The sequence below is a fragment of the Berghia stephanieae genome, chromosome 5 (assembly GCF_034508935.2).
Source record: "Berghia stephanieae isolate SIO BIC M18660-M18661 chromosome 5, UCSD_Bste_1.3, whole genome shotgun sequence".
NCBI classification, from domain to species: domain Eukaryota; kingdom Metazoa; phylum Mollusca; class Gastropoda; order Nudibranchia; family Aeolidiidae; genus Berghia; species Berghia stephanieae.
The window spans coordinates 11955589-11982505 of NC_088364.1; the positions used below are offsets into that span (position 1 = coordinate 11955589).

At 34.9% G+C, this 26917-nt stretch overlaps 1 protein-coding gene across 1 annotated transcript; it reads left to right on the forward strand.

Moving 5' to 3' along the window:
* The first annotated feature begins 1107 nt into the window (after positions 1-1107).
* Positions 1108-26055, forward strand: LOC144972411 (uncharacterized). The gene is made up of 17 exons (XM_078913572.1): positions 1108-1257; positions 2253-3713; positions 5509-6152; positions 7509-7912; positions 9131-9272; positions 9731-9844; positions 10703-10870; positions 12550-12692; positions 13640-13772; positions 14157-14369; positions 14667-14764; positions 15218-15376; positions 15943-16512; positions 19583-20394; positions 21568-21717; positions 23447-24675; positions 24770-26055. The coding sequence occupies exons 2-16, from the start codon at positions 2266-2268 to the stop codon at positions 23535-23537; spliced, it is 5289 nt and encodes a 1762-aa protein (XP_078769698.1). The 5' UTR covers positions 1108-1257; positions 2253-2265; the 3' UTR covers positions 23538-24675; positions 24770-26055.
* The last annotated feature ends 862 nt before the right edge of the window (positions 26056-26917 follow it).

A 26917-nucleotide genomic window follows, 5' to 3' on the forward strand; every position in this document is an offset into this window, starting at 1 on the left:
GAAACTTGAATCAAGGGTGGAAAATACAAGATGTCGATAGCAGAAACTTGAATCAAGGGAGGAAAATACAAGATGTCGATAGCAGAAACTTGAATCAAGGGAGGAAAATACAAGATGTCGATAGCAGAAACTTGAATCAAGGGACTCCTGGTGTAAATGCAATGCTTTATCCACTGGGCCACAGGAATCGATGGTTAGAACTAAAACTTTCTTGCGCGGCTATGTGATGTAGTGATATGACACTCGCCTTCGGATCGGAAGGCCCTGGGTTGGAATCCCGAGCGGCGTATTGTTGAGTCCTTGAAAAAGCCTCTTTAGGCCTACTCACATTCTCTCAATGTGCTCAGGTGTAAAATGAGTATCTGGCCGTTAACAGCGTTGTATCTGTCCGAAAAATATATGTAATATCGCCTATCTAAAATATGGTCAAAATGATGTAAAAGTGATTTGTCAAAGGATGACACACCCATCAAGAATAATGTGTTTTGATTGACGTGCACTTTTTTGCAGGTCTGATAAACCAATTCCTTATGGGCTCATTGTTGTAATGGAAATCTAAAAAAAAAATGACGCAAAATATTGTCTAGATCTATTACAACAATGCAAAACTAGGCCCATAAGTGGGTTTGGATGTCAGACCTGCACATATGTATACACTTCCGTTTTGATGCAACGTTTTGAGAACCAATCACCTCTCTGGCTGGCAATATAAATAACAAATAAGACCGTGCCATTAGCCACAAGTTGTGGGACAAATAAGAGCAGATATCAAATAGACTCATAAATGGCTCCGTTCGACGTGAACATATTTGCAGGTCTGATAACCGGACGCAATAATATGGGCTCGTTTTAGTTAACATAGTTGCAATGGAGAATATTTTGCGTTGGTTTGAGAGTATTTTCATCACAACAATGAAACCCTAAACATTTGGACTATTTAAAAGTTATGGAGATCAATAACTCGACTATCTATTTATTTATGAGAAATGACTTTCTCCTCGTATTGTAAATCACGGGTACATTTTCAAAAACTTTTCTGACACTGCACTCTATTTCACGTTTTGCAAGTGTCAGGGGAGATTACTCTCAAAACATAAATGGTTCAACGCGCCAAACCAACTCTTGGCTAGTGATGAGTGATGAGTGAATTATGAGTGAATGATAGTCAACTGAATGACAAAAACAGCAAACTTCAAACCGGGACTTTTGAGTTTCATTTTGCTGACTCTGAGAATGTACCATTTATGATCGATTACAGTGAGTATTAAACTAGTATTTGCCTGTGATAGCTGCTTTGACTTTGAATTTGAATAAGAAGAATTTTGGGATTTTGAATCTCGCTATTGACATTTCATTGATTCTGATTGTTGATTTGTTTTTAAATGTTTACTCAGCTTTTTGTCTGTAGCCGGCCGTAGTGCCACCCAGTTTCCCCTGCTAATTCTAACACATTCACATTTGCTCCTTAAAATTATTCTTACTCTGATATTTCGATAGGATATCTTTTCAATGCGTGAGTTCAATTTATAATAATAATGGAGACTGACTGAACTGAATGCCAAGAAGACGACGACTCGGCAATGTCAAAGAAAGAAAATAAAATTTAAAATGCAAAAGAGCATTTTAATTACTGCTTATTTTATTTTCCTAACTTCTTAAGTAGTAGTTTAGTAGAAGTAGTAGTAGCAGTGGGGGGAACCAGATAGCTCAGACCAATCCAATTCGCGCAAAGGGACAGATTGGTCCAAGGTAAAGTTGAAACCCATTATTTATGACCCCCCCCCCCCCCCCACCTGTCCACTCAGCAGTGATTGCACTGGCCTCATACTCATATCCAAAGAGTGGCAAGCAATTGCTATTGTCCATTTCACACTACTATAGGAACCGGGATCAACTTTGGTCCCGTGGAAAATGGAAGGACTAGGACTACTCTACAGACTACAGTACTGGTACTATTAAGTAGTAAGCTGTGACCAATTTGAATACCTTGCTGTTCTTTTAATCTTTACCTTCCAGGGTCAGATGAACAATCTGACTTATTGATATTGTCCAAGGCCAAGGGTAGGCGTGGGCATTGAATATAGAATATCGACCCAATAATTGAGATCCCTTCACATTTTTTGTTTGTTTTTGTTTTCTTTTTTTTTTTAATGTCCAGCAAAACAATTAAAAAGCCAAATCTAGAAATTGATAATCATCTTGACAAATGTAACAAATTTTCGTTCTTTTTCTCTTATTTTATCCAATGCCAGCTGAAATATCGGGATGAAACAGTCAACACTTTTCTCAATGGTTGGCAATGCCACAGCTCATAAGCTGTCATCAAAGTCTGATTCGACATACGCTGTGACAAACAAGGAGAATGTAGAGGTGAAAAAGACTGAAATTGTTTCTATCAATGAAAATGGAAATTCTTTACACAACAATGAAAATGTGGGTAAGGATTCAGAGGTTGAAGTGAGCAAAAGCCAGAATCCAGATATTCAATTTGGAAAAATAAACAAAGAAGTGATATCATATGCTGACTTTATTAATGAGAGTAAAGAAGATTGTATATCAAGTTCGAAAACAAAAGAGAATGGCGTAGATTTGGAGAAAAATAAAATTGTTGATTCCAAGATGGATACGTCGGTGAAGAGTAAAGGCGATTGTAATAATCATTGTGAAACCGACACAGCTTTGATAAACAATGGAAGTGAGAGCAATGAAGAAAGAGATAAACAATCAATGTCATATGAAGATTTCCTCGGAATGTTTAAACCTGCATCAGTTTCAGAAAATGCCACCGATCTAGATGGAGGAGATCATCAAACAGTTGTAGACTCAGACAAAGAGGAAAGTAAAACTTCTGTGGTCCCACCAAAGAGAGAGGGTGTTAATTGTAAATCGATAACTTCATTTTTTAAGCCTGCTTCAAAAGGCAAAAATGTTACCTGTACAAAAAATACCAAGGGATCATCAACGTTTACAGTAACTGCAGATATTCACATTGTTCCTTCAAGTGAATCTGAAGGAGAGTCTCCTCAGAAGAGATTGAGGAAAAAGACGGAACAAGGCGATTCTAAAAGATCACCAAATGCTTTAGCTAAGAAAGGCCATAATGACATGGGTGAAATTGTTCTCATAAGTTCAGTTATTGATAATTCTCCTTCAGAAACAGCCACCAAGAAACGGAAATTTGAGAATGGAGACGCAAATAAAGAGTCTCATTTAGGTTTGAAGTTAAAGAAGAAGAAATCCTCAACCACCTTGTGTCAAAGTGACAAAGATTTAGATAAGGGAATTTGTAAAACTGCAGATGCAACTATAGGCAAGTCACCTCCCAGTTCTGGGCAGTGCAAGCTTTCCTTTGGAGCATCTGGCCTCAAAATTACCAGAGAGATGCCAAAGCCAGCGGTTGATAATGTGCTGTCTGAAAATGTGACCAGCAGTTCAGTGGATGATGTAACAAAGACAAATGATGTCCATCATGTAGATTCTAAAGAAAAGAAATCTAAATTAAAAGGGAAAAACTTAAAATTGAAATCAGGAGTGAAAGAAAACAAAGAGGATAGTGAAAGAGAAGTGGAGTTGAATTTGAAACAACCAGCATCGGAGGATGTCGTTGACGATAACAGCTCAGACTGTCAGAAGGCAATTAGTCGGAATCAACCTGATGAAATTGTAGATTCATCTTCTACAGAAAGACGAAAATGTGGACGGCTGAAGTTGAGGTAACATTCTTTTATTCCTATCTATAATTTACAGATTGATTGATTAATTTTATAATTGTTAGTTATTTATTAATATATTTTTAATTTGATGGAAGAGGTGTCCAAATTTGACCCAATTATGATTTTGTTATTTTTCAGATCTCGGCTTATAGCAAAATATAGAGGGAAATTGATGAAACTTATTTTTGTTTCACTCATTTGGGAATCTTGTTATTCAAAAATGGATTTAATCTTGTTTGTAGCAGGATTCTAAATGTTTCAATATTATTATTAATATTCTAGCATTTTTCTGGTAATAGCCAATGACTGAGTTGGTTGCCATTTTGATTCACAAAGTGGTCTCCATGTATAAGTACTCTGCTTTTAAATAAGACCTGGCTATAAGCATGCTGCAGGCCAGGGGTGAATGTTGTCTCTTGAGCAGACCAGCCTACTATTATGAAAATTTTGTAAAATTACGAAATTTCGGCTCCAATTTCAGAACTTTATGAGCACCTCTAAGTGGTAACTGAAACTTATTGAAAATGAAAGTTGATGCCAGAGAGTATCAATTTGAGGATTTTGGTGTGTTTTTTAATCAGTGTGAGGGTAATTGTTAATCTATGAGGTTAACTATATAGTGACTACTATTTTTTAACTCATAAAAACCACGATTTTAAATTTTTTTGAGTTGACAGGTTTGCTCTTGAGTACTCTCCAGAATTTTAGGTAATTTATTTTGTTGTTTTTTTGGCTTAACCTGCACCAGGGTTTTAATTTTTTTTTTTTATTTTTTTTTCTGTCACAAAGGATTGGCTGGGATAAATTAACAAAATAGCCCATGTTCCTAAATTGCTTGGCTTTGAATCATTACACATTAAGGGATTTAAATTTTACCATGGGGATGTTCAGGGGAATTTATTGACTTCACCGTCACCTTTTTTATCAAAGTGATTTTCAGACATTGATTGACTTAACTAACTGTTTATAAGCATGAAGATCCAGCTTAATAAAAGCAGCTCAGGGCACAAAACAAGACATGTGTTTTACACGACACAGTGGCAAGCTGAACAATGTGTCGCGATTGATGCTCGCATTGCAGCCATTTATCATGTGACTGCATTGTTGTGGTTTTTTCGGAATACAAGACTTGTCTGGTGTCCCCAATCCTAAAGCGAGTGTCATACCACAATACTACATAGCCTAGTGTATACAACAAACTCATAGGGGGTAAACATTTTAACCTATCGGAATCTGTGTTTATGCTCTGTCTAGCTTAGGTATATAATTCTTTCTGATTATTACATGATGATAAGTCCATTTACATACCTGCCGCTTTTGGCGGAATCATTCCTATTTTCACTCTTCCATTTTGTACTATTCCGCCATTGTCTCAATAATTCCGATTTACAAAATGATGATTATGGTAAGAATAAAACAGCAAAGAAGGGGGGGGGGGGTCTGTGAAAGAGGTGAAATTCCTATTTTCAGGCGTCCTGATTCCACTTTTGGAATGTGACGGGTTGGCAGGTCTGCATTTAGATCATCTTTTCCATGTTATTTCCCTATGTAATAACAATCTGTAAGACTACTTGTCTCATTGCCTCACAAGAACTTGCTTCAAGGAGCATAGGCCCATCTTTGAATTCTATCCTCCTTGTCCAGGCATAGCTTAATAGATCAAATCATGTTTAAATTTTTGATGAAAAATAACTTTTATGTCTGATATTTTTCAAAGTATAAAAGTTAACGCTAGTCTGATTTTAGATAGTTCAGTGACCATCTCTGCATTCATTTAATATTTATATTCTTTCAGACAACCGAAAACTACAGAGTTGGAGATAACATCTGAGTCTCAGAACTGTAGCAGAGAGAATCTAACGGAAAAATGTGACAAGTCATCAAAAACTGCAAAGCTGAAGGAAATTTCTGAATCTCAAAACTCGGACAAGGAGAAGCTAATAGAGGAATGTGAGAAATCACCTAAAGCTGCAAAGCTGAAGGAAACTTCTGAACCCCAGAACTTAGAAAAAGGGAAACCAAAAGAAGAATGTGAGAATTCACCGAAAACAGCAAAACTAAAGGAAAAATCTGAGCCCCAGAACTTAGGCAAAGAGAAGCTGAAGGAAGAATGTGAGGAATCACCAAAAACTCCAAAGTTAAAGGAAACGTCCACGGAGCAGAAGAAGCTGAAGGAAAGTGACAAAACTGCTGACGATGCGGTTGTCGTTGTAGATGATGGAGTGTCCTCTCCGATGTTGAGGAGGAGCAGTCGTATAAGAAATAATGCAGACTCAACCAAGAAGATGGAGGTGGTTGAATTGGATAATGATGAGCATGAAGATGAAAAGAAAAATACCAGGAAAGGTCGAAATGAAAAGGAAAAACAGAAGAAATCAGCCAACGTTGTGGATTTGACCTCCGACCAACCTAATGAATCTAGCAGTTCTAAGGTCCCAAGTAAGTGACAATTTTCTGATTTTGATATCTTTTCAGAGCTGCCAACCTACCGCAAAAAATGCGGAATTGTACGCATTTGCCCCAAGATTGTACCCATTTTCAGTGTACAGGGTCACTTGAGAAACCTTGGTGACCAAGTGGATATTTATGTTTTTTGACCAATTATGATCTTCATGCTTGGAGGTAGAATTCTGAAAGGATTGGATTATAGTCTTGGGAACATCATTGTTGCTGCAATTGAGCTTGTGCGGTGTGACTTTATATAATTATACCTTCCTCTTACTTTCACAATGGTTAATTTCCGTCGATTTCAGGATTGTACCCATTTTTATGAAATCTCCCCCATTTTGAGGTCCCATTGTACACATTCTCATCAGATGGGGTTGGCAGCTCTGTCTTTTTCTCCTGATATAGGACAACTTCTACTCTGTTTATTATTACCACAATACATATGTCTGGATTTAAAATCTGATAGTTTATATTTAATCACAGAAGAAGAAAATTTAAATGCAGGCACTCAAAAGTTATATTTTTTTTTTTGTAATTTTAATGCTAAGAGGACAAGCTGAGCGTTTATCGGTTAGTTTATGAATAAAAAGGTGACATGTTTCATTCAAAGCCTTGTTGTAATTTTTTCTCTGACTTAAAACCCATTTTTGAGACTTTCTTTAGTTTTTAATTGTAATTATCTTTTATTTTCCTAACCCTCCCTTCACCCAATAGTTTTTGGGTAACTAGGTCTGCCATATGTGGCAGAAACCTGGAAAACTTCCAAGTTCCATATAAAGCCTTAACTTATTGAAGAACTACCCTAGTTTATATGTAAATATTATTCTTGAATTCCCTGTTTTTAATCATACATCAGCAGACAACTAATCCAATTTGTGAAGGTTGCCACTGTGTTTTGATGAAATTTCTTGTTGAATTTTGCTCTTATCTTATAATCAGTGGTCCATGTAGCAGGCTACTCTCATTTAGTTTTAGTCTCATAGTTATATGACAAAAGCACAAAATGGAAATCTTATTTGAGGTTGGTTTTTTTTTTTTTTTTTTTTGTCTGTCTCCTTTTGTTTTTTTCATGTATTTTTTTTTTTTTTTTTTTCATTATTTTTATTTGTGGACAATTTAAATAATCCTCTTATGAATGATGAATCTAGTACATTTTCTTTTCCATTTATGTTTGAAGTCTGAAATTAGTAAAGATGTATAATCATTTCGAAAGAATTTGGATATTATTATTAAGCAATTCTTTTTATTTCCTGTTTTCCAATCAATGATAATCTTTTTAAATTTTGTGTGTGTGTGTGAGTGTGTGTGTTTGATGATATATTCATTTTAGATATGTGATATCCACAGGAAAACTTGCACCCATCTTTACAAGACTGAAACAACCCCAGCCAGAAGCCGTCAAACCGCCACCACCTCCCACCCCAGAAGAATTGGAAAAACTCCGAGCTCGACGAGAGTTTCTGATGAGCGGCATCCCTGAAGAACTGAAACGGGCTAAATCTGCTTTGGACCTGCAAACTCTCACAGATTATCCTCCCTTTCCATGCCCATCTCACGTCTGTCAAATGGACAAATTGGATGTTACTGGTGACAGTAATGTTGTTGAGCTGAATAACACGCTTCATCAGAGATTAAGACCAGATATGGTTTCTGGTGGATTTGATGACGTCATTTTGAAATGGGACAGCTTAGGATGGACCACAGATCCTGTATGGAAACAGGCTGACAAGTGTCAAAATCTTTTATTTCAGGTATTGTTGATATTGATTAGGTCTTGTGTATATCAAGGTTGCCAATTTTCTGTATATTTACGGAATTCAGTATGTTATAAAGCCTCTGTATATTTTCCAATCATCTGCTAAATGGAAAAAAAAAGTAAAAACAATATCTTTTTACTGGAGTTCAGCACTCAGATAGGGCTTGGTCATTGTTTGTGTAAAAGTTCAGTAATTTGTTGACTCCTGAATTGGGAACCCTGGTATATAGAGAATGCATCTGACTCTTGTAATCCCATTTGTAATGCTTGTCGCTAAATCAGTACAATGGTACTCAGTTTAAATTCTGATCTCACCCCAAAAAAAAGAACTCTCAATGACCCATGCCAAGAGGAAAATATGCTTTAAGCTTTTATGTAATTAAAATATCAATTCTGTATGAATAAATAAGAATGGTTTTGTCATCATTGCCCCTCTGATTATAATGGTTGTGGGTCTTATCTTTGTCCTGGATGAGTAAAGGTATGCGTCATCATCATCATTACCACGACCTTTAGGTTTTGATGCTTGAAATGAAAAAAAACTTTGGGAATGCTATTTGGCACTGTTTTTACATATCATATTATATAGTTCTAAATAGTTATTTATTATAACTGTATGATATGTAAACACAATGCTAAATAACATCCCAAAGTCTTTGTTTTGACTCTGAAATTCCTCTGTGGTGGTATCAGTAATTCCTGTTAGACAAAATATTAAGTTGATCTGTATCTGTGTAGTACTGCGTAAAACCTCCTAGTGGAGTATCACAAGCAGAGGTGTTTCAGGTTTAGATATCTCTGCTTAAAAAAATAAATAAAAGAAAGAAAAGACAGCTGTTCATGATTTACTGGATTAAAATGTGTTTTTTTTTCTTTTCTGGTTATCAGTTTGTTTCATATTTAGAACATACGAGGTTGCCAATTTTCTGTATATTTACGGAATCCAGTATGGTATAATCCCTTTGTATATTTTCCAATCACCCGCTAAATGGAAAAATGGTAACTCTATAATGTCTTTTTACTGGAGTTCAACACTCAGAAAGGGGTCTGTCTATGTGTTTGCTTAAAAGTTCAGTAAATTTTTGCCTCCTGAATTGGCAACCCTGAACATATTGTTTGTTTGATATTGTTACCGAGTGCAAAAAGATCATTGTAACTGACACATACATTTTGTATTAGATTCATTATTACTCCATCTTGTCTTCTGCTTCAGGACTTTACCTCTCACCCTGTGTTAGACCAGAGGCAAATTGATGGTTTGATACAAGAACTCCAAGGGAGAGACAAGGCATTTCCTTTCAGGGAGGCTTTCCAATTGTTCAGTGCATCTGCTAAAGATGTCACAGAAGTCAAAGGTATCCCCCCTTTATTTCCACAAATATTTATTTTTTGTTATTATTTTCATTGCTTATTCTTCTTTTTAAAAAAATTTTTTTTTTTAGATATCTATATTTTTACATTCCGTTTAGTGAAACAAAATGTAAAGTGTCATTTATTTCCAAAACTAGGAATTTAAAGGAACAAATTCGTTTCCAACTTGAAGATCATTCTAGATTTTTAAAAAGTGTTTATTTTCTTCATCTTATAATGTCCATTCAGTTGGTGCTGCACGTAAAGTTCCTCCTGTTTCAAACTTTTGAGTGATGACCTGTGACCTATGTGCCCGACACATTCCATAGCTGGACTTAATAATAATCAAAATTTGATTTTTAAAAAGTAAAAATTAAAAATAATTCTTCCTTTGTTCCAATTCAAATTCCTTACGAAATTATGATCTAATTGTAACAATGTTCCTGCTGTTTTTCTCATCCAGACAATCCTACACCTTCCAGTACCAGTCAAGATGAGGTCATTGTTGTGGATGACATAATTCAGCCATCTAGCACTGATGGAATGAGTAATGCCAAGACCAGCTCTAATAGTAATGGTAATGTTATGTTTATCTAAATTTTAATTACTTTTTTAGTTGTAACAGAGGACTATATCTGACATTTGGACGGAAGTGAAACATGCAATTGAATATAGATCTGAATATAGATCTGAGCAAGTGTGTATGAAAGGTGCCAGACAAAGCAAGAAAGAAAAATACAATTTAAAAAACATCCCAAAAAATCAATCTACCTCGACTGGGGATCGAACCTCAGACCTTCTGATTACCAGTAATCTTGCCCGAAAATTGATTAAGGGCATTAACTCATTTTCTATCTGGTTTTGGAAGTCAACTCCTCATTTTACTTTCATTTTTTTTTTTTACTCACCAATTTTATAGGAAATAAGCATTTTACATGGCTGGTCAATTCCTTCAGATACGGTGGAAGCATTATCATTTTACTTTCAAATGGATCAGATGGTAGAATGAAATGATCTTTAAAATGGTGTTGAAATGTGGTCAAGAAAGTATATTTTTCCATCAAATTTTTAGGTTTTTGTAATTTTAGACTGTTCTCAAGTTCTGAATACATTTAGTGTTTTTTTTTTGTTTTTTTTTCCCCTCTTAAGCCATGAATTTCTGTTCCTGGCTTTTTGAAATACGCTTTTACAAGACTTATCCACATATTGTTCAGGCTTTATTTTTTTAAAGACATAGTGCTTGCTATCCATTTTAATGTTTGTTGCTTGATCATTGCCATTTTGTAAACCCCCCCCCCCTTTTTTTTTTAAATTAAAATAAAACAACCCAAAAAAAAAAAAAAATTAAAGAAAGAAAAAGCAAAAAGAATTATCTATTTATATTTTCTTTCTTCTTATTTATTTTTTTTTTTTTTATTATTTTTTTTGATCATAGGAATTTTGTGGACGGATGAACACCCAGTGAGTTCCAAGCTGTTTGTTGGGAACAGTAAGAGTTTGAATCAACTGAAAGACTGGCTTCTACAATGGCAAGAAGAATTGAAGAGGGAGGCCAAGAAAGCATTGAGAGGAAACAAATCTAGCAAAGACACCAGGAAAAAAAGTATGAAATGTGATTGTGATAAATGAGAATAGGGGTCCTCACCAGGTCAGGAATTCGTGGAAAAGTCAGGAATTTTTAGATGGGTTGGGTAGTTGAGTTGGGGGAAAATGAAATGCCTGAAAGTTTCATGTTGTATAGGGAGACTGGCTTTTAAAAGATGCTAAGTTTTTATAATTTTACATTGGAAAACGCCAAATTGGCAACCCTGGTTTTGATACCTTTTTCTTTCTGAAGGGGTGTTACTCTGGCTCTTTTTCATTCACTAAGAAAATATAGGGCAAAGAAACTGGGATTCTTAATCCCTCATTGAAACCAACTTCTTATTGAAACCGTCGCCCACTCTACTGATAGGATAAGCTGCGTCTTTGACATTTGAATGTTATATAAGGTTCTTGAAATAATATTAAAATTTGCTTTACTCAAATCAAGGATAGTTGGTCCTAAGGGTGGAAAACTAAATTAGAAGCAAAAGGAGAAAAAAATTCTTGCTCAAGTTAAAAAAAAAAATGCTAAAAGGGCATTTGGTTGTTAGTGCAATGTCTTTTCCCTTGTTGTCCAGCCTTTGAAATTTTGAGTTGCATTTGACTTAGACAGTATTTTTTTCTTTTTTAAAAGCAAGTTCATAATTCATATTTTTGACAGAATTTATTAGGGGTAAACGGAAATGCATATCCAGATGTTCTCATTCAATCTCTTGGATTGAGATTGTTAGGTTTTCTTCTAACCCTTGCCAGCTGGGTGGTGATCCTGACCTCCCATAGTGGGTAGGGAGGTACATACTGTGTCTTCTATCCTTTTATATCTATTTTCCAACATGCTTTCTGTCTTTGTCTTGGAATGAGATTACTTGGCCCTGTTCGGAGTCCTGGCTGGGAGGGAAACAGTCGAATGCATAGTTATTGTTTTGGGAGATGATATTTTTTTCCTTGTAAATCATCTCTCTGTTATGTATCATATTTATTTTTAATGTATAATGTAAGCATTTGAGTGTATTCCTCTTTGTTGGATTTTGTGCTTGCGGATGAGACTTATAGGTGATCTCAAACTAAGTACATTGGTGGTATGTTCTTGGAATCTACATCTGATCCCTATTTGTTCCTAGTTCCCCTTTTGTCTTACTTTTTCTTGGGTGCTTTAATTGTAATTCCAGAACTTTTTACTATCCCATTTTCTTCCTTTTTACTGGCGCTGATATAACCTAAATGTGTTGCAAGCGCCGTAAAACCCTTAAAAACAAAAACAAAGACAACAACCCTTGCCGGAGTCCCAGATAAGGGGGAAACAGTCAAATGTTTTGTATTAGTTTTGGGAGATCTTTTTTTCCTTATAAATCCTGTGTTATCTATTGTTGGTTATGCATTCTATATTGGATATATTATGTAAACAGGTGAGTGTATTCCTCTTAGTTGGATCCTGTGCTGGTGTCTGATGAGACTTTTAAGTGATCTCAGACTAAATACACTGATAGTGTGCTCTTGGAATCTACGTCTGTTCCCTATTTGAACAATTTCCCCTTTGTCTTACGTTTTCTTGACTACCTTCTCTTGTAATTTTATAATTTTTTCACTATCCCGTTTTCTTCCTTTTTACTGGCGCTGAAATGATCTAAATGCGTTGCATGCACTGTAAAACTCCTTTAAAAATTCTCATTCAATTTACTTGTATCCACTTCTACGCAGGTCATGACTGGTCAGACGACAGCGATTTCACAGACTCCTCAGAGGAAGATTGCCGTCTTTGTAACACCATGCTGATCACTGGTCCACATGGGGTGGGGAAGACCTCTGCTGTTTATTGCTTGGCCAAGGAGATGGGGTTCAAGGTAATTTAGTAAAAACTATGCACCGATTGGCAGACCTAAATCAAGACATGATTTGCTATTTTATGATGATTTTTAGTTTACCTAAATTACCGTATACTGGCTAAACTGGTTCTACAAGCTGACCTTGTCCAGAATTGGTGAGTTGATTTTTTTAAAAGATGAAAGTATTGGTTCTTTTTTTGGCAACAGGTAAGGGAAGCTAGCTGGATATGTATCGTTTTTTTTTGTGGTTTAAGGGTGGTACCACTGAGTGGCTTTGTATGAAATATTTTCATATGTATGCTCTAAACGAGAAAAATTTTCAGGCTTTTTTTTTAATTTTAACAAATTTAATCCCTGATTTTAAAATCCTTATCTCAAATGGATCTATTTCCTTATTGAACTTCATTTCATTTCACCAAAAGTGTTACAAGTGATATTATTGCTAATAATAATAATCATATTTCTATAGTGCCTTTTGACGATACCTCAAGGCGCTTAATACCCAGTAAAACAAAACTAAAATGCTTTCCTTTGGTGGCATAATGCTCCTGCTTTCTGTAACAATAGAACAATAGCTTGTAAACCTTTGAATAAGACACTGATCTCTTGAGAAGAGCTTTCCATCAGATATAACTGACATTTTACTAGACAATTACTGTTCAGTGAATTATGGATTCAGGGTTCAGAAGGAAAAAATTCACTTCTGAGATAAGATTCAAGCCTCATCTGTATGTGTGAGCTGAGATGCTCAACTTCAAAAGAGATGGAAGAGAGAATGAGAAATTGAATGCGTTAATTAGAGTATGGCAGAAATCTAGTTTGATTTATACTTTTTTCTTGAAATTTATTATTTTAGGAATGGAAATGCAAATTTTGTTTTTAGCCAGCAAGTTCGATAACTGCATTATAACAATGTCCATTATCATGTTAATTCATTTTTTTGACATGCCTTTTTTTTCCTGTAGGTATTTGAGGTGAACCCTACTTCCTTACGTAGTGGCAAACAGCTGCAGTCACAGTTGGAGGAAGCCACTCAATCACACCGGGTGGCTGGAAGTTCAAACACATCTTCTGGAATGTTTGGAACACCCCCGTCTGGTAAATATATTACAATTTTTCTAGAAGATTCAGGAATTAGTTAAGTAAATGATAAATTTTCCCTTTTGTTGAATTGACATTGGTGGCAAAAGCTCCATCCAAGTTATACAAGTTGTAAAGATTAGTCATTAAATGGGGATCCATTATCTGATTCTGTGCTCTAAATCCAAATCACATTTTGAGGTGTGAAGCATAAATATTTTTGCTTTGAGCTTTTTTATATAGTGTAATATCCACTAAAAGTGCTCAAAGCACTTAAAATATATAATAATGTATTGCAATATTTATTTTGTTCTTCAAGATGAAACATTTTGAACAAATTTGAAGAGGAATATAATCTATGTAAATTGAAATGTCCATTATTTTCTCTCAAACTATTCTCAGGAACACCGAAACCCAAACTGGTACAGGAAACAGCACGACCTGTAGAAAAGCCTCCTGCATGTAAAGCATTCAGTGCTTTTTTCAAGCCTTCTGCAAAGAAAACGGAAGTTACGAAAAAATCAGACGTGACTGAGGACTCTAAAATACAGTCAAAGAAAAAGTCTGCAGAATCCAAACCATCTAAAACTGAAAAGAAGAAAAGGAAAAATGCTGGTATATTTATAAGAACTTTATTTTTATTTCCTCTTCCTCATATTGTTGTTGTTGTTGTTGTTGTTGTTGTTCTTCTTCTTCTTCTTCTTCTTCTTCTTCTCCTTCTCCTCCTCCTCCTCCTCTTTTGAGTCTGTCAATAATATACACCAGATCTGTTTTAAAGCACGTGATAAGGACAATGCATATAGATAAAGATGGAAATCACACATTTGAGTTGATGCATTTTTTTGTATATTTCTTAAAATTCAGATTCATTTAATGTTTTTATGAACATCATTTATGTTTTTTATCAAACAGGTGCCAAAGAGGATGAAACAGAGAAAGAACTTTCTTCTGGTGACATCTGCATCAACCCACTCAACCTCACATCAGCTTCCATTATTCTAATTGATGAGGTGAGTGGATACATGTTCATATAGAATGTTTTTTATTCTTTTTCTTTTTTTTTTTTTTTGGAACTGAGACACCAATCTATAAATTGAAAGCCTTGATTACCCCAGTTCAGAGCTATGAAATGGTTTCAAACACCACGGATGATGGACATGCATTATCAAAGCTGGTGATGAGTAACATTTTAACAAGTAACATATTAAAATCAGTTGTTGATTTTTTTATTATTATTTAGAAGTGTGTTTAGTGTATTCATTTAACCTCTGACACATCACCTTTTTGCTTATTTCTCTATTTATTCTTTAATTTATTTATTCTTTCATTCATTTTTATATTTGCAATACTATTAACAGTAATGGTAAATTAACTGGATGAACCAGTGTGCCCTCATGTGAAAGGTGGATAAACAAAATAATTATCTCTCATTTCATTACACTTTCCCCCTTCACCTAAACCAGGCAGATGTTGTGCTCGAGGAAGACAAAGGTTTTTTGTCCACAGTCCAACAGTTTATGTCTTCGACAAAGATCCCCATCGTCATCACAGCCAGTCATCCAGCCATCCACTCGGAGCTCTCACCTAGACATGAACACATCAATCTGAAACAACCATCTACGGTTAGTATGATTGATCGTTGTAACATTACATTGAACTGCTGAGTCAAACTAGGTTTGCTTGTAAATCTACCAATCTAGCATTCTAGACACCTTGTGCAACATCAACTTAACATGCTGAAAGCGCTTTACAAGGGGTCCCTAGCCAACTGGAACACTTAACACATAGGATCAGACATGACACCTGTTAGGCAAAATCACATTTTTTTCCAACAGAGACAATGCTGTTAACAATCGGGTCCTAATTTTACACCTGACTACGGTGAGATTGTGAGTAAAGAGTATTTTCCAAGGTTGCTCAGATTGAACCCTGGGCCTTCTGTTTTAAACTAGATCACATCACCGCACAATGTTATTCTAATAATCAGAAAAAGTTATTTCCTTTTTGATCAAGATTTGAATTATGATCAACTTAATTGTCATATATTACTTGGAGTGATACAGAAGTACTGTCTAAAGTGGAGCAGAACTATGTTGGAAATGTTAAAATGTATCACCTTGTTTTTTCTGAGTACGTCCATTTAAAATAATGACATCAACATTCTAATTCGTTATCTCATTTTCTCCAGAAAACCCTCTCCAGTTTTCTACACACAGTTTGTTTGGCAAGGGATGGTGTCCGTGTCGATCACGAGTCCTTGAAGCATCTAGTCAGCACATTAAATCATGACATTAGACAATGTTTGCTATTCCTGCAATTTTGGTGCCGGTCTGGTGGAGGAAGACGTCAAATCAAGTCAGACTTGCCACTCAGTAGTAACTCTTTTAAATTGGAATCGACAAACAGCAAAGTCTCAACAGATCTCAAAAGTGAAGATAGTGTCTCGGTGACTTCTGATTACAGTAATGATAGTGACTTCTTGTCATTAAGACCAGCCAGAAAGAGACAGAAAAGAATGTGTCTTGTGGACGATGATGATGATGATTCAAATTCTAACTTTTCTAACAATGGAGCTTCATCAAATAAACCGAAGCAGTTAGAAAATTCTGATCCTCCTGTGAAAGAGATGGGAAGTTGTGATGGTGAGAATGCGGACACTGCCCTTCTGCCATTGGTCCATAATGGATGTGCCACAAGTTATATCGGTGGTCACAGCGCGGACAAATCCATTTCCTTAACTGTCAGGGATTTGATTAAGGTATGCCTCCTACTCGTCATCCTCCTCCTTCCTCCATACTCCTCCTCTCTTCATCATCCTCTTCCTCCTCTTCCTCCTCTTCTTCTTCTTCTTCTTCTTCTTCTTCTTCTTCTTCTTCTCTCCCTCCTCCTTCCTCATTTAAACTTACTGACAGTCAGAGTATAACGTTGTTCGGCATAAAATACAGAAAAATAGATACTCTCCTGAAGGCCCTGTTATCTGAACAGTTTTTTGGGGCACAGACGTTCGTTAAGCTATTGAAAAGTGTATGTTAAATAAGAAAAGAAAGAAAAAAAAGCACATGTCTACAATTATAATGAATATTTGCAGTTCATTTGCTTATGTAATGCTACACCACTTTGCTATCTTATATGGTAAAAGTAGAGATATAATGTATAAAGCATAATGTATCACACTGCGTGGCATTTTCCCCTCTGAGCGGTATTTCAGTGCTAGGTCAACCTGACCCCATTAGTGGGGTCAGCCCATGGGTGGAACAGGTAGCGGTCAGTAGGAATCTGTGATGCCCCAGTAGGAATCTGTGATGCCGCTGATGGTAATTAATTGTTGCAATATTTTATGGTATTGCTCAGTTGCTAACACCAATATGAAAATTGTTCCCTCACCACAAGCAAAGCAAAGGTTTCTTTCATCAAATGCCATGGTTGATAATAATTTATCCTCTTAAGGCTGCTCATTAGAGAGGTGTCAATTTAGTGGTTTTTGAGCTATCAATGAAATTTTGTTGTAATTTGCATATCAATAATTTAATTCCCAGCGGCAGAAAATGATTGAAACAAGCATCATTATAAAGTAAAAATGATGATCTTGACACATGCCAAGTTTTGTTGTCCGGGCAGTAAAACCTTAAAAGATATGAATTTTTTATTGTAAATTTCTTATTTGGCATGACTTGGTGAGATCCTTATTTTCTCTCCCATAGTACTCCATGCCATGAATTATGTCCAAATATCAGTTTAGGAATAAAATATAAACCATTAAACGAAAATAATACTAATATTATTTTTTAAGCATTTAACTGATTTAAATATTATGAGTTTTGGGCACATTTGAAAGTCAACTTTTTAATGGCTTGATAACTTTTTTCTATACTTAAATCCCTTACGATTCAAGTCAAAATTATATTTTTTTATGACTGTTAGGCATTATAGTTTGAAGATGTATACGGTACTGCTTTTGTGTGGTTGTCTCAGGAAATGCCGACTTTATAGTGTCATATAGGTGTCAATGTTTAGGGTATTCTTGCATGTTGAATAAGTAATATAATGTAAGTTCAAGTTCTCCTTTTGTGCACAAGTGAATGTGTTAACTTTTTATAGACTGAAGCGTCCAGATATATATGGCAGTGATTTCCCAAAAATTAAATGATCTTGCTGTGGTATGCCTGTGGTGTTGTACTGATTTGACTCTGGTTGTTATTCAATTGTTTTATCTCTAAATTTGACTGACTGGAGTTCAATGGTATATCAGATGACTTTATAAGACAATGACTAAATGTGTATTCTTGGAGGAAAGGAGATGATTCTATATAAACTATATGGACAGTGTGTTCGTTTTGAATGTAGTTGGTCAATAAGGAGAAAAAGGTTACTACTTGGAATAAACTATATGCCCTCATACTTTTGAATCCTCTTTTGTCCACAAACTATGTCCGTCTGTTTGAGCAAATCATTTAATTTAACAGTACCAGTGCTTAGTGTTAGTTGTAATTGATGATTGATACTGCAATATTTGTAGCATGTCCAGTAACCTTGTTGGGTGATTGATTTTTTCTTGTAAAGAAGTCATACTTTATAGGCAGATTGATAGTAAATTGAGATATTGAAATCATACACAATATTGGTTTTTAGATTTTACTGGTCAATAAAATATTATCTTTATGAGTTATTTTACCACAATCATATCAATTTACTGTTATGATCAACACAACTGTTTGAGAGGAACGGAATTGGTAAAAACAATATACAGAACTTACAAAACCATGAATAAATCAAGAAAATCAACTGCCAATATGATAATATTGCACAGGAACATAGATGCATATATGTACTTTTGATATTTATTAAAATTTTGAGATACTGCCGCTGAGTTTTGAATAACAAATTTTTTATTTAAGTGCACCATAATTTACAAGCACTTAAAATTAGATCAACAATTTGTGATATTCAAAGAAAACTATTAACCACAAGAATGTCAAATTTTCACTGATGTTTAGAAAGACAACTGATTTTTCAAATCAAAATAATGAAGTGAAAGAGTCTGTTATTGTTTTCCCGCTATACAGACATATTATAAGACCATAAATATCCATAATTGCCCCCATTGGACACGGCACTGCCTGATACCAGTTGAACTCCAATGACCTCATGCAGGTAGCGAGCAGGGAGGGTTATTGGTCCCTTGGGAGTTCCAACTGAAATAGCGCTGATTCCACGCAGTGATCATAATTTTTTGCATAACTGTTCAAATGTTCATTAGGTAGAAATGATTTTAAAACCAAAGTGTTAACAACTCTCTGCCCTACCATCTTTTATTTCTAGGCTCTGGAATATTTACAAGTAGAAAAACTTATATAGAGTATTCATATAGCAAAATAATCACTAAACGTGCTCAAAGCTCAAGAGTCTCTAGTCAACACCTCCGCTTAATATGTAGGGTGAGACACGACGCCCTTTACTATTCATGTGGAGGTACTCAATATACACCTGAGTACAGTGCGAGAATATAAAGTGCCTTTTTTAAGGACTCGCATATGGTTCCCTCAGAGTGACACTCGAATTCAGGTCCTCCTATTCGAAGGAGTGTATACCACAAGACCACATAACCACAGAAAAGAGAAATTCACTGTTAAATTTGTAAAACCAAACATCATTACATTGCAGATTTATGACATTTTCATTCGAATTTTACCTTTTTTGTATTTTTGTCCTTTATTATTATAAATATATTTTTTCTGTTTTTGTTACGAAAAAGTGTAAAGTCTAGGTATTGTTTTTGATTAATTGGTTTTAAATCAGTTTATGACCTTTTAATTTTTTTTTATAAACAGGAATCAGCCCAAGACCTTAGTGGAGCTGTTGATATAATAACGCATCTTAAGAATCTCCTCCCCTGTCATCTGGTTTACAACATGACCCTCCACTGTTGTCGACTGCCTAAAAGCAGTCCACTTCCTGTTCGTTTGGAATTGGAAAAACCTAAAAACAAGGAGCTTCCTAAAAAGAAAAGAAAGAGGATCATGATTGGAGATTGGCTTGATAGCGATGGATCGGATGATGAAGGCCGTAAAGATGGTGTTGAAAATGATAGGATACCTTCTCCTAGTGAAATGGAAGTTACAGATTCAGTTAACAGTCATTCGAATGAAAAAAATGTGGAGGAAGCAATGAATCCAGAAACAAATAATTCAGAAAAGGAATGTGATAAGGAAGTTGGAAAGAATTTAAATGTAATCCAATCAGAATCTAAGAAATCCCAATCATTGACTACAAAATTGTTAAATGTGTTGTCAAGATTCTATGAAAGCAATTCTTTTGTGCAGTCTCTATACAATGCTTGTGGGGAATCAACGCATGAAGATGACAAACGTTGTCTTTTGCCTGGTGTTAGTGATGAAGAGATTTTAAAGGAAGGCACGGAATGTGACAGTAATCGTGCTTTAGGTCTGGAGATCTGTGTTTGTGCGGATTTGTTGTCTGCTCGTACTTTGGTGACCGGTCTTGATGCTTGTATAGACAGGGGTGAATGTGGTGACAATGTTGTGGATTTATCACAGGATGATCATTGGGAGGAAATGAATTCTCTTCCGATTGGGAACCAAATACCAGATCTTTGGATGCAAGACAGGAGTATAGCAGACATGTGAGTATCGTAGTTGGGAATATCCAATTTTCATGCTGGAGACTGCAAGAACTAAGTTGATGATCATACATCAGTGGGTTTTTTTGTTTTTTTTCGTCTTTCAATAGTTCTTTTGAACATTCAAATCTCTTGATTAAGTGTATCTTACCTCTTCAGAGATATTTTACTTCAATTATAGTCAATCGATCTATCGATAAATAAATCATTCAGTCAATCAATCAATCAGTCATTCCATTAAATGAAATATATTATGTATATAATATATATATATATATAAATTATATGAAATTATGTTGCTGATGGAAAACATGTTGATTTGTGCTTATTAGTCCATTTAATCTGGCAAAATCTTCCAGATGTTTATTATTGTTGATAATTGTAAATGTTTTCTTTTTTCATGAATTCTTTTTAAGCCATGAAGACGATGGTTTATTATTTTGCTGTCTTTTTTATATATTAGAAAGAAAAAAATTGATTTATCTCTGTCTGCATCTACCAAACCATATAGTGCAACCAAACGCAATTACACTCTTAATCCATGAGTTATAAACTTTTAACATTGTTTTTGTCCCTACTTGAAATGTTCACATTATCCTTGCAGTCATTTATGACAATATGACGAATGCTTATAGGGTCCAGCTGTTAGTAAAGGCTCATTAAGACATGTCTCTATTATACAAGTTCTAGCTGATGGCTTACAAATAGTTTTCTTGTTAATTGTTCTCATAATTCCCAAAACATCAGGGAAGGTTTAAGTAGAGATAAATTTAATTCCCCATTTTTTGAAATACAGATTTAATAATTATAATATACAACTAAATGCGCTGAAATAATTTTTATTATGTAAAGTGATTTCTAAAAATGTTTTCTTTTATTTGTTTTAAGTAGATTTGCACTAATTGTTACACATGTAGTTTTCTTTTTAAATTAAATGATCAAAATTATTCTTAGAACTCTGGTTTTCTGAAAGGGTTTTAAGGTGTTGGGATTAAATTATTTCATTTCATGTCCATGTCTTAGAACTAGCAGACTAACTTGTCCAATTTTTAATATTAAGAATAATAGTATGTTCTGTAATATAGTTTTTTTGCATGCTAGTACTGTTGGGAATGTATTGAATTATTTTTATCAACTTGATTGAAATATTCAATTTTTATATTATCTTTCCTTTAGTGATCAAGATGTCTCGACCAAAAACGTTGCTAGCTGTGTCGGGTCAGGAAGTCATAGTTCAAGGTCACCACTCCACCTGGATTATATGCCTTTATTGAGGGAAATGTGTCGATTTGAGCATGAGAGGCAGACGACCAATGCCAAGAGAAGGTGAGATGCTGTAGATTGTATTAAAATAATGGTGAAATGTTGTCTATCACCTCGCCATAACATCCACCTGTGGTTCAGTGGTTCGGTTTTTGCTTCGTACCCAAAAGGTACCGAATTCGATCACCCGCCAATAATGCACTGTGGCCTTGAGCAAGTCTCCTCCCCCTCGCTCAATTTGCGGCATTGCACTGCGGCTGACGCATGGGTTATTCCAGTCTTTCCCAGGAATAGAACCTAGGAACGAATTTCCCCTATGGCAGGTGGTATTCCAGTTTCATGGAAGAATTTTAAAATATGTCTGGCTTACATTTTAGATCTTTAAAACTTGCTTGCTTTAAAAAAAAAAAATTTATTGTTCTGTTGCTTTTTAAAAGCAGGGCTGCCAGATGACCGCGGAACCGCGAAAATTCGCGGTTGAAAGCGGTTTCGCGAATTTTCGAGGCCTTAAAAAAAAAAAATAGCGATTTTTTTTTTTTTCTCCCGAAGATTAAACGGCGACATTATTATCGTTAGAAAGGAGCTCATTTACGTTGAATGAGTAGAGATATGTAGATAATATTAACATGGGGCAGTGAATGGTTACTTTTTGAGGATTGGTGGGGCCTTTGAAATTAACGTTGCTTAGTTTGTTTAATGTATTTCTTCTGCACAATAATCCCTCTATCTACTCTGCACTCTCTTGTTTAAGGTATGTATTGTATTGTATTTACTAAATTGCTTACATTGAAATGCTAATTTATAAAGATTAACATTTTTATGTACCTTACTTCAAAATTCAGTTTTCATTGTGATTTCTGAAATTCAGTCCGTGTCCAAGAGACACCCCGTTTGGTTGGAGCGGTTTTTTTCAAACCTGCCTGGCAGCCCTGAAAAGCCTCACCTTATTTCAGGGATTGGGATTTTGTGGATTGTATTTTTTCTCTTTTTTTTTTTCTTTTCTGTTCTTTTCTTCTCTTTCTTTCTTTCTTTCTTTTTTTTTCCTTTTCCTTTTTTCCTTATTCATTTATTTTTTCTGTGAGAGAGGAATTGGGTAGAAGGGTGGAGGGAACAGTTTGACTTTGCTTGACCATTAAAATTTTCCCCTCAGTGAGTCTTTTTGAATAACCACACTGTTACATTACTCGAATAATAACAAAATCAGGTCGTGGTATTTGGGAACAATATACTGGCTGCGTACACCTTTTACAAAGTTAGTTCTCATCCCTGTAGTGTATGTCAATCCTCGTTTCCTGGTCGATTTGGATTGATGTTCATTCAGTTTTTGTCTACTCTCCATTAATAAAAGCATAAAAGAACCCCCCAAAAAATCAAACGTACTTAAGCACATTGCTCTATCTATTTTTTGAGATGAAAAAACCTAAAACTGTTATGAGTATAGTTTTTTAAAAACAAAAACAAAATTGAAAATGCTTTTAAGAATTCACAAATGCTTGTGTTGATAGATATTATTTTTATTCATATTCTATTTTTGAGCTGATATGACCTGAAAGTTTACTATTGCTGTAAAACTCCTAAAAACAAGACAGAAGACAAGAGGTTTTTTAAATTTTTTAATGGTCGTGTTATTTATTTTTTTTTCATATTCTATCAATTTTTTGAGCTCATTTGACTTGAAAGAAAGTGTTTCTCGTGCTGTAAAACTCCTAAAATTAAGACAAAAGGTTTTAAGAATTAATAAATGGTCGATTTGATATTTATTTGTTGTTCATTTTTGTCTCTTCCCTCCCAGATTCAATCACTACTTTGATTACATCGGACTGAATGTACGGGAATCCACCAGAGTAAGCCTCGCCAACACCTATTCCATTGCAAGGAATTGATCCTGTGATCATGTGGACGTTACAGAATTGTTAATTCAGCAATCAGCAGTTCAAAAGGCAATTTGAATCCTGAGGGTGGAAAAGTGTCTTTCTCTTAATCTTCTGGCAGTAGAAAATGAAAGTTGGTTGTATTATAAAGGAAAAGAAATTGAAGGTAGTAAGTTATTAACATCCCTTGACTCCTTTATTTAGTTCATGTTAATAGGTGTATTATATTTTTTTATTATATTTTTTTTTCAGATAAGGAGTAAACATAAATCCGAATATGCTAGAGATAAGTGGTAAATTCTTAACAAGACTCTAAATTAGTGGGTAATTTTTTTAACACAATTATAGAGTGAAAAGTCGTGAATTTATTTGGTCGTGCGATACTTTGTATAATATCGTACTGCACTGAAAGTAAGGGACTAAGGATGAGCTATCTGAAGTCTTGTTACCAGTGTTACCAACCCTTGTTATGTTTACTATATCTACCTACATTTAGATAATTTGACTCGTCTGCCTCTTCTCTCTTTGATTTGTCCAGTTTAGCCGATTTATTCATTTTTTAACGAACCTAATCTTGTTGGATAATATTGCCATTAAGGGTGTATTTATTTGCCATTTTAAATCATTGATAAAGTTAATCAAATTGGTCATGGCAATGATGAATGAATGCGTTATGGCAGATTCCATGGGCTGGATTTTGCCATTTACTTTTTCAGAGGAAATTTGGTAAAAATTCAAAATCATTTAAAGTAGGGTATCATTTTAAAAGGAATTAAAAGGCGTTTCGTAATATAATAACATCCAGAGCTAGAGACTTTTCTTATTTGCAGAAAATGATCAAAGAGTTACCTACCCCTGATTTTTTTGGAAAATTTCATAAATTGTGACAAGCGTCAAACTGAAGTCTCCAGGCAAGAGAAAATTATAGAAAACATCCATAACTACATTAAAAAAACACACTCAAATCAAATCAAGAGAAAAATTTAATGGTCAAGTTTATTTATAATCACTCTCCATTGATAATTTTCCAGAGTGTTTGGTAAAATCTGCCACACTCTGCAGTCCACAGTGTATGTGCCAGTAGGTTGTGGGTTGTCGCAATTTACAATACAAAATAAAATGTCACTTGTAGCTCCTGCCCCATCTGGTTGTGAGACAACCTGAAATTGATTGCAAACTAATTTTTTTTTCTCATCAAACCATTCAATCACACACATTACATATTAATCGTAATGTTTCTGAAGTTATTAATTAGCAAATTTCTTTTTTCTTATTTAAAAGAAGATTAACTGAATTATAATGTGGGTTATCTTAGAAACTTACATTCGCATACCAGTATCCCATCTCATGTTGACCTTTTTTAGCTGGCTTCCTCCCACGGAGCTGAACCTAGTCTCCAAGTGCTGGAACGTTAGCACTGAGAACACAAAGAAGATCACTTAATGGATACTGGACATTTATACAAAAAGGCTTAAGTAATTACTACTGAAACATAATTTTCTTGAGTGTGGTACAAATTTACGTACTCTGCATATACAGGCTTCTCGACTTCTTCCTCTTGGTCATTCTCAAACATTGCTTCGTTTAGGGATGCACTGGAAAGAAAGAAAAGGCTTGATATTTAACTTCACGTGTATTCAACAAAATAAAGTATTTTTATGAAACCACAATTATATATATATTACGCATAACTAAATTTTATATAACTTTCATAAAATAAATGTCAACTTGAATCAAAACTTGTGCTTATCAAGTGATCCACCATATTGTAATCCTTGCCATTGTCATCTGACATGTGCATGACCGTATGGTGAACCAAATGACCATCTCCTGTTTTGTAGAAACAGACATTGGGTGGAGCAGGATTTGCCTTTTGGCTAAGTAGGCGCTTTTGATCTCTCCCAGCGTTTCGCTGTGAAAGTAGATCGCTGTGGAAAGATCAATGAAAATATAATCAATATTCATTGAAGACACAAAGTTTTGACATCCCAAATTATAGGATTTTAATAGTCACTTTTAATATGATACATACCTCACTTTTCCTCTGCATTGGTGAATGTCCAGTTTTATCCTTCCATCTTCATCGGGGTGCCTTTCCCAATGGTCTGAAGCAGCTTCCTCATCAAAAATAGTCCAACATGCAAGGGTGAACGGCCTGATTTAGTCCTTGCATTTGGGAGATTTTTCCTGAAAGTAACAAAAGCATATAAATAGCATCATGAATGAGAATATAAATGAGGATTTTCATTTTCAAACTTACATTTTCCATTAATTAATTAATTTTATTTTTTAAAGCCTTACCATCGACACTCTTCATTTGCCCATTTGAAAAATTTGCTCTCTGGGGGTGTAGGTACTCTCTCAGGATTGTTGATGTGCGATACCCTGTTCAGGGCATCAATCTTCAGGCTGAAAAGAAAAAGAAAATTGTTGGGGAGAGGTGATTATTTGTCAGAATATATATTGTAGTAAATGAAAGCTGAAGCACAAAACGTTTTAAATGACTAAGAGAAAGCTCAAAAAGGGCCTCTTTTCGTTGCATATCGCTTGAACCCTTTTCTGGTGAGTTTGTTTTGACTTGTTTAAATAGCCGACTGTGGCCTTTTTTGATCCATAGGTTTTCTCCATGAAATTACATTTTCTTGCAACAAATTTCCAGACCTCGGTTCTTTCTGAAAATAAAAACAATAAATTTATAGCTGCAGCATAGTCAGAAATCAAATTAACAAAATCTATCGTGGAACTCATGATAACTTGGCATAGACAAATTCCTGTGGTCATAAGTATTTCTAATGGAAGGGAATCAAATGCTTACCCCACAATATTGCCCAGGCTTGTGACTTCAAATGAGGTCTTGACCGCAGCACTATATTCGAAGTAATTTAAACCTGCTCGTCGCTGGAAAATTGCTTAATATCTTTCCTCACATTCGACAATCCATTGATCGATGCAACATGTTAAATTTCCAATATCATTGTCATTTAGTTCATTTTTTTTAAACGACCCTTGGTTATGTGCCCAAAGCTCATGATTTTTAATTATCGCTGAAACAATGATGCGATTTTTGTCAGTTTTAGTTTTCTATTTATTAGTTTCCCATTCTTTTTTCTCTTGAGGAACATCGGTGAGCAATTCACAGGTCTTGTAAGATTCTACAACTGCTAGTAGACTCGTATATTTTTGCCAATTACTTCCAAACTCCTGAAACAGGTTTAGGTCTTCATTGTCACCTTTCATTTCTCTCATTTTCCTTTTCACATTTATTGCATATAACTTCTGAATGTTTGTTTTTAAGGTCTGTTCCAATATCAATGTCAAAGAACAGTTTAATTTCATTTTTTGAAGTCTTTACTTCACGGTTCAGTGACTCACACTAAAAGATCGCTGAGAAG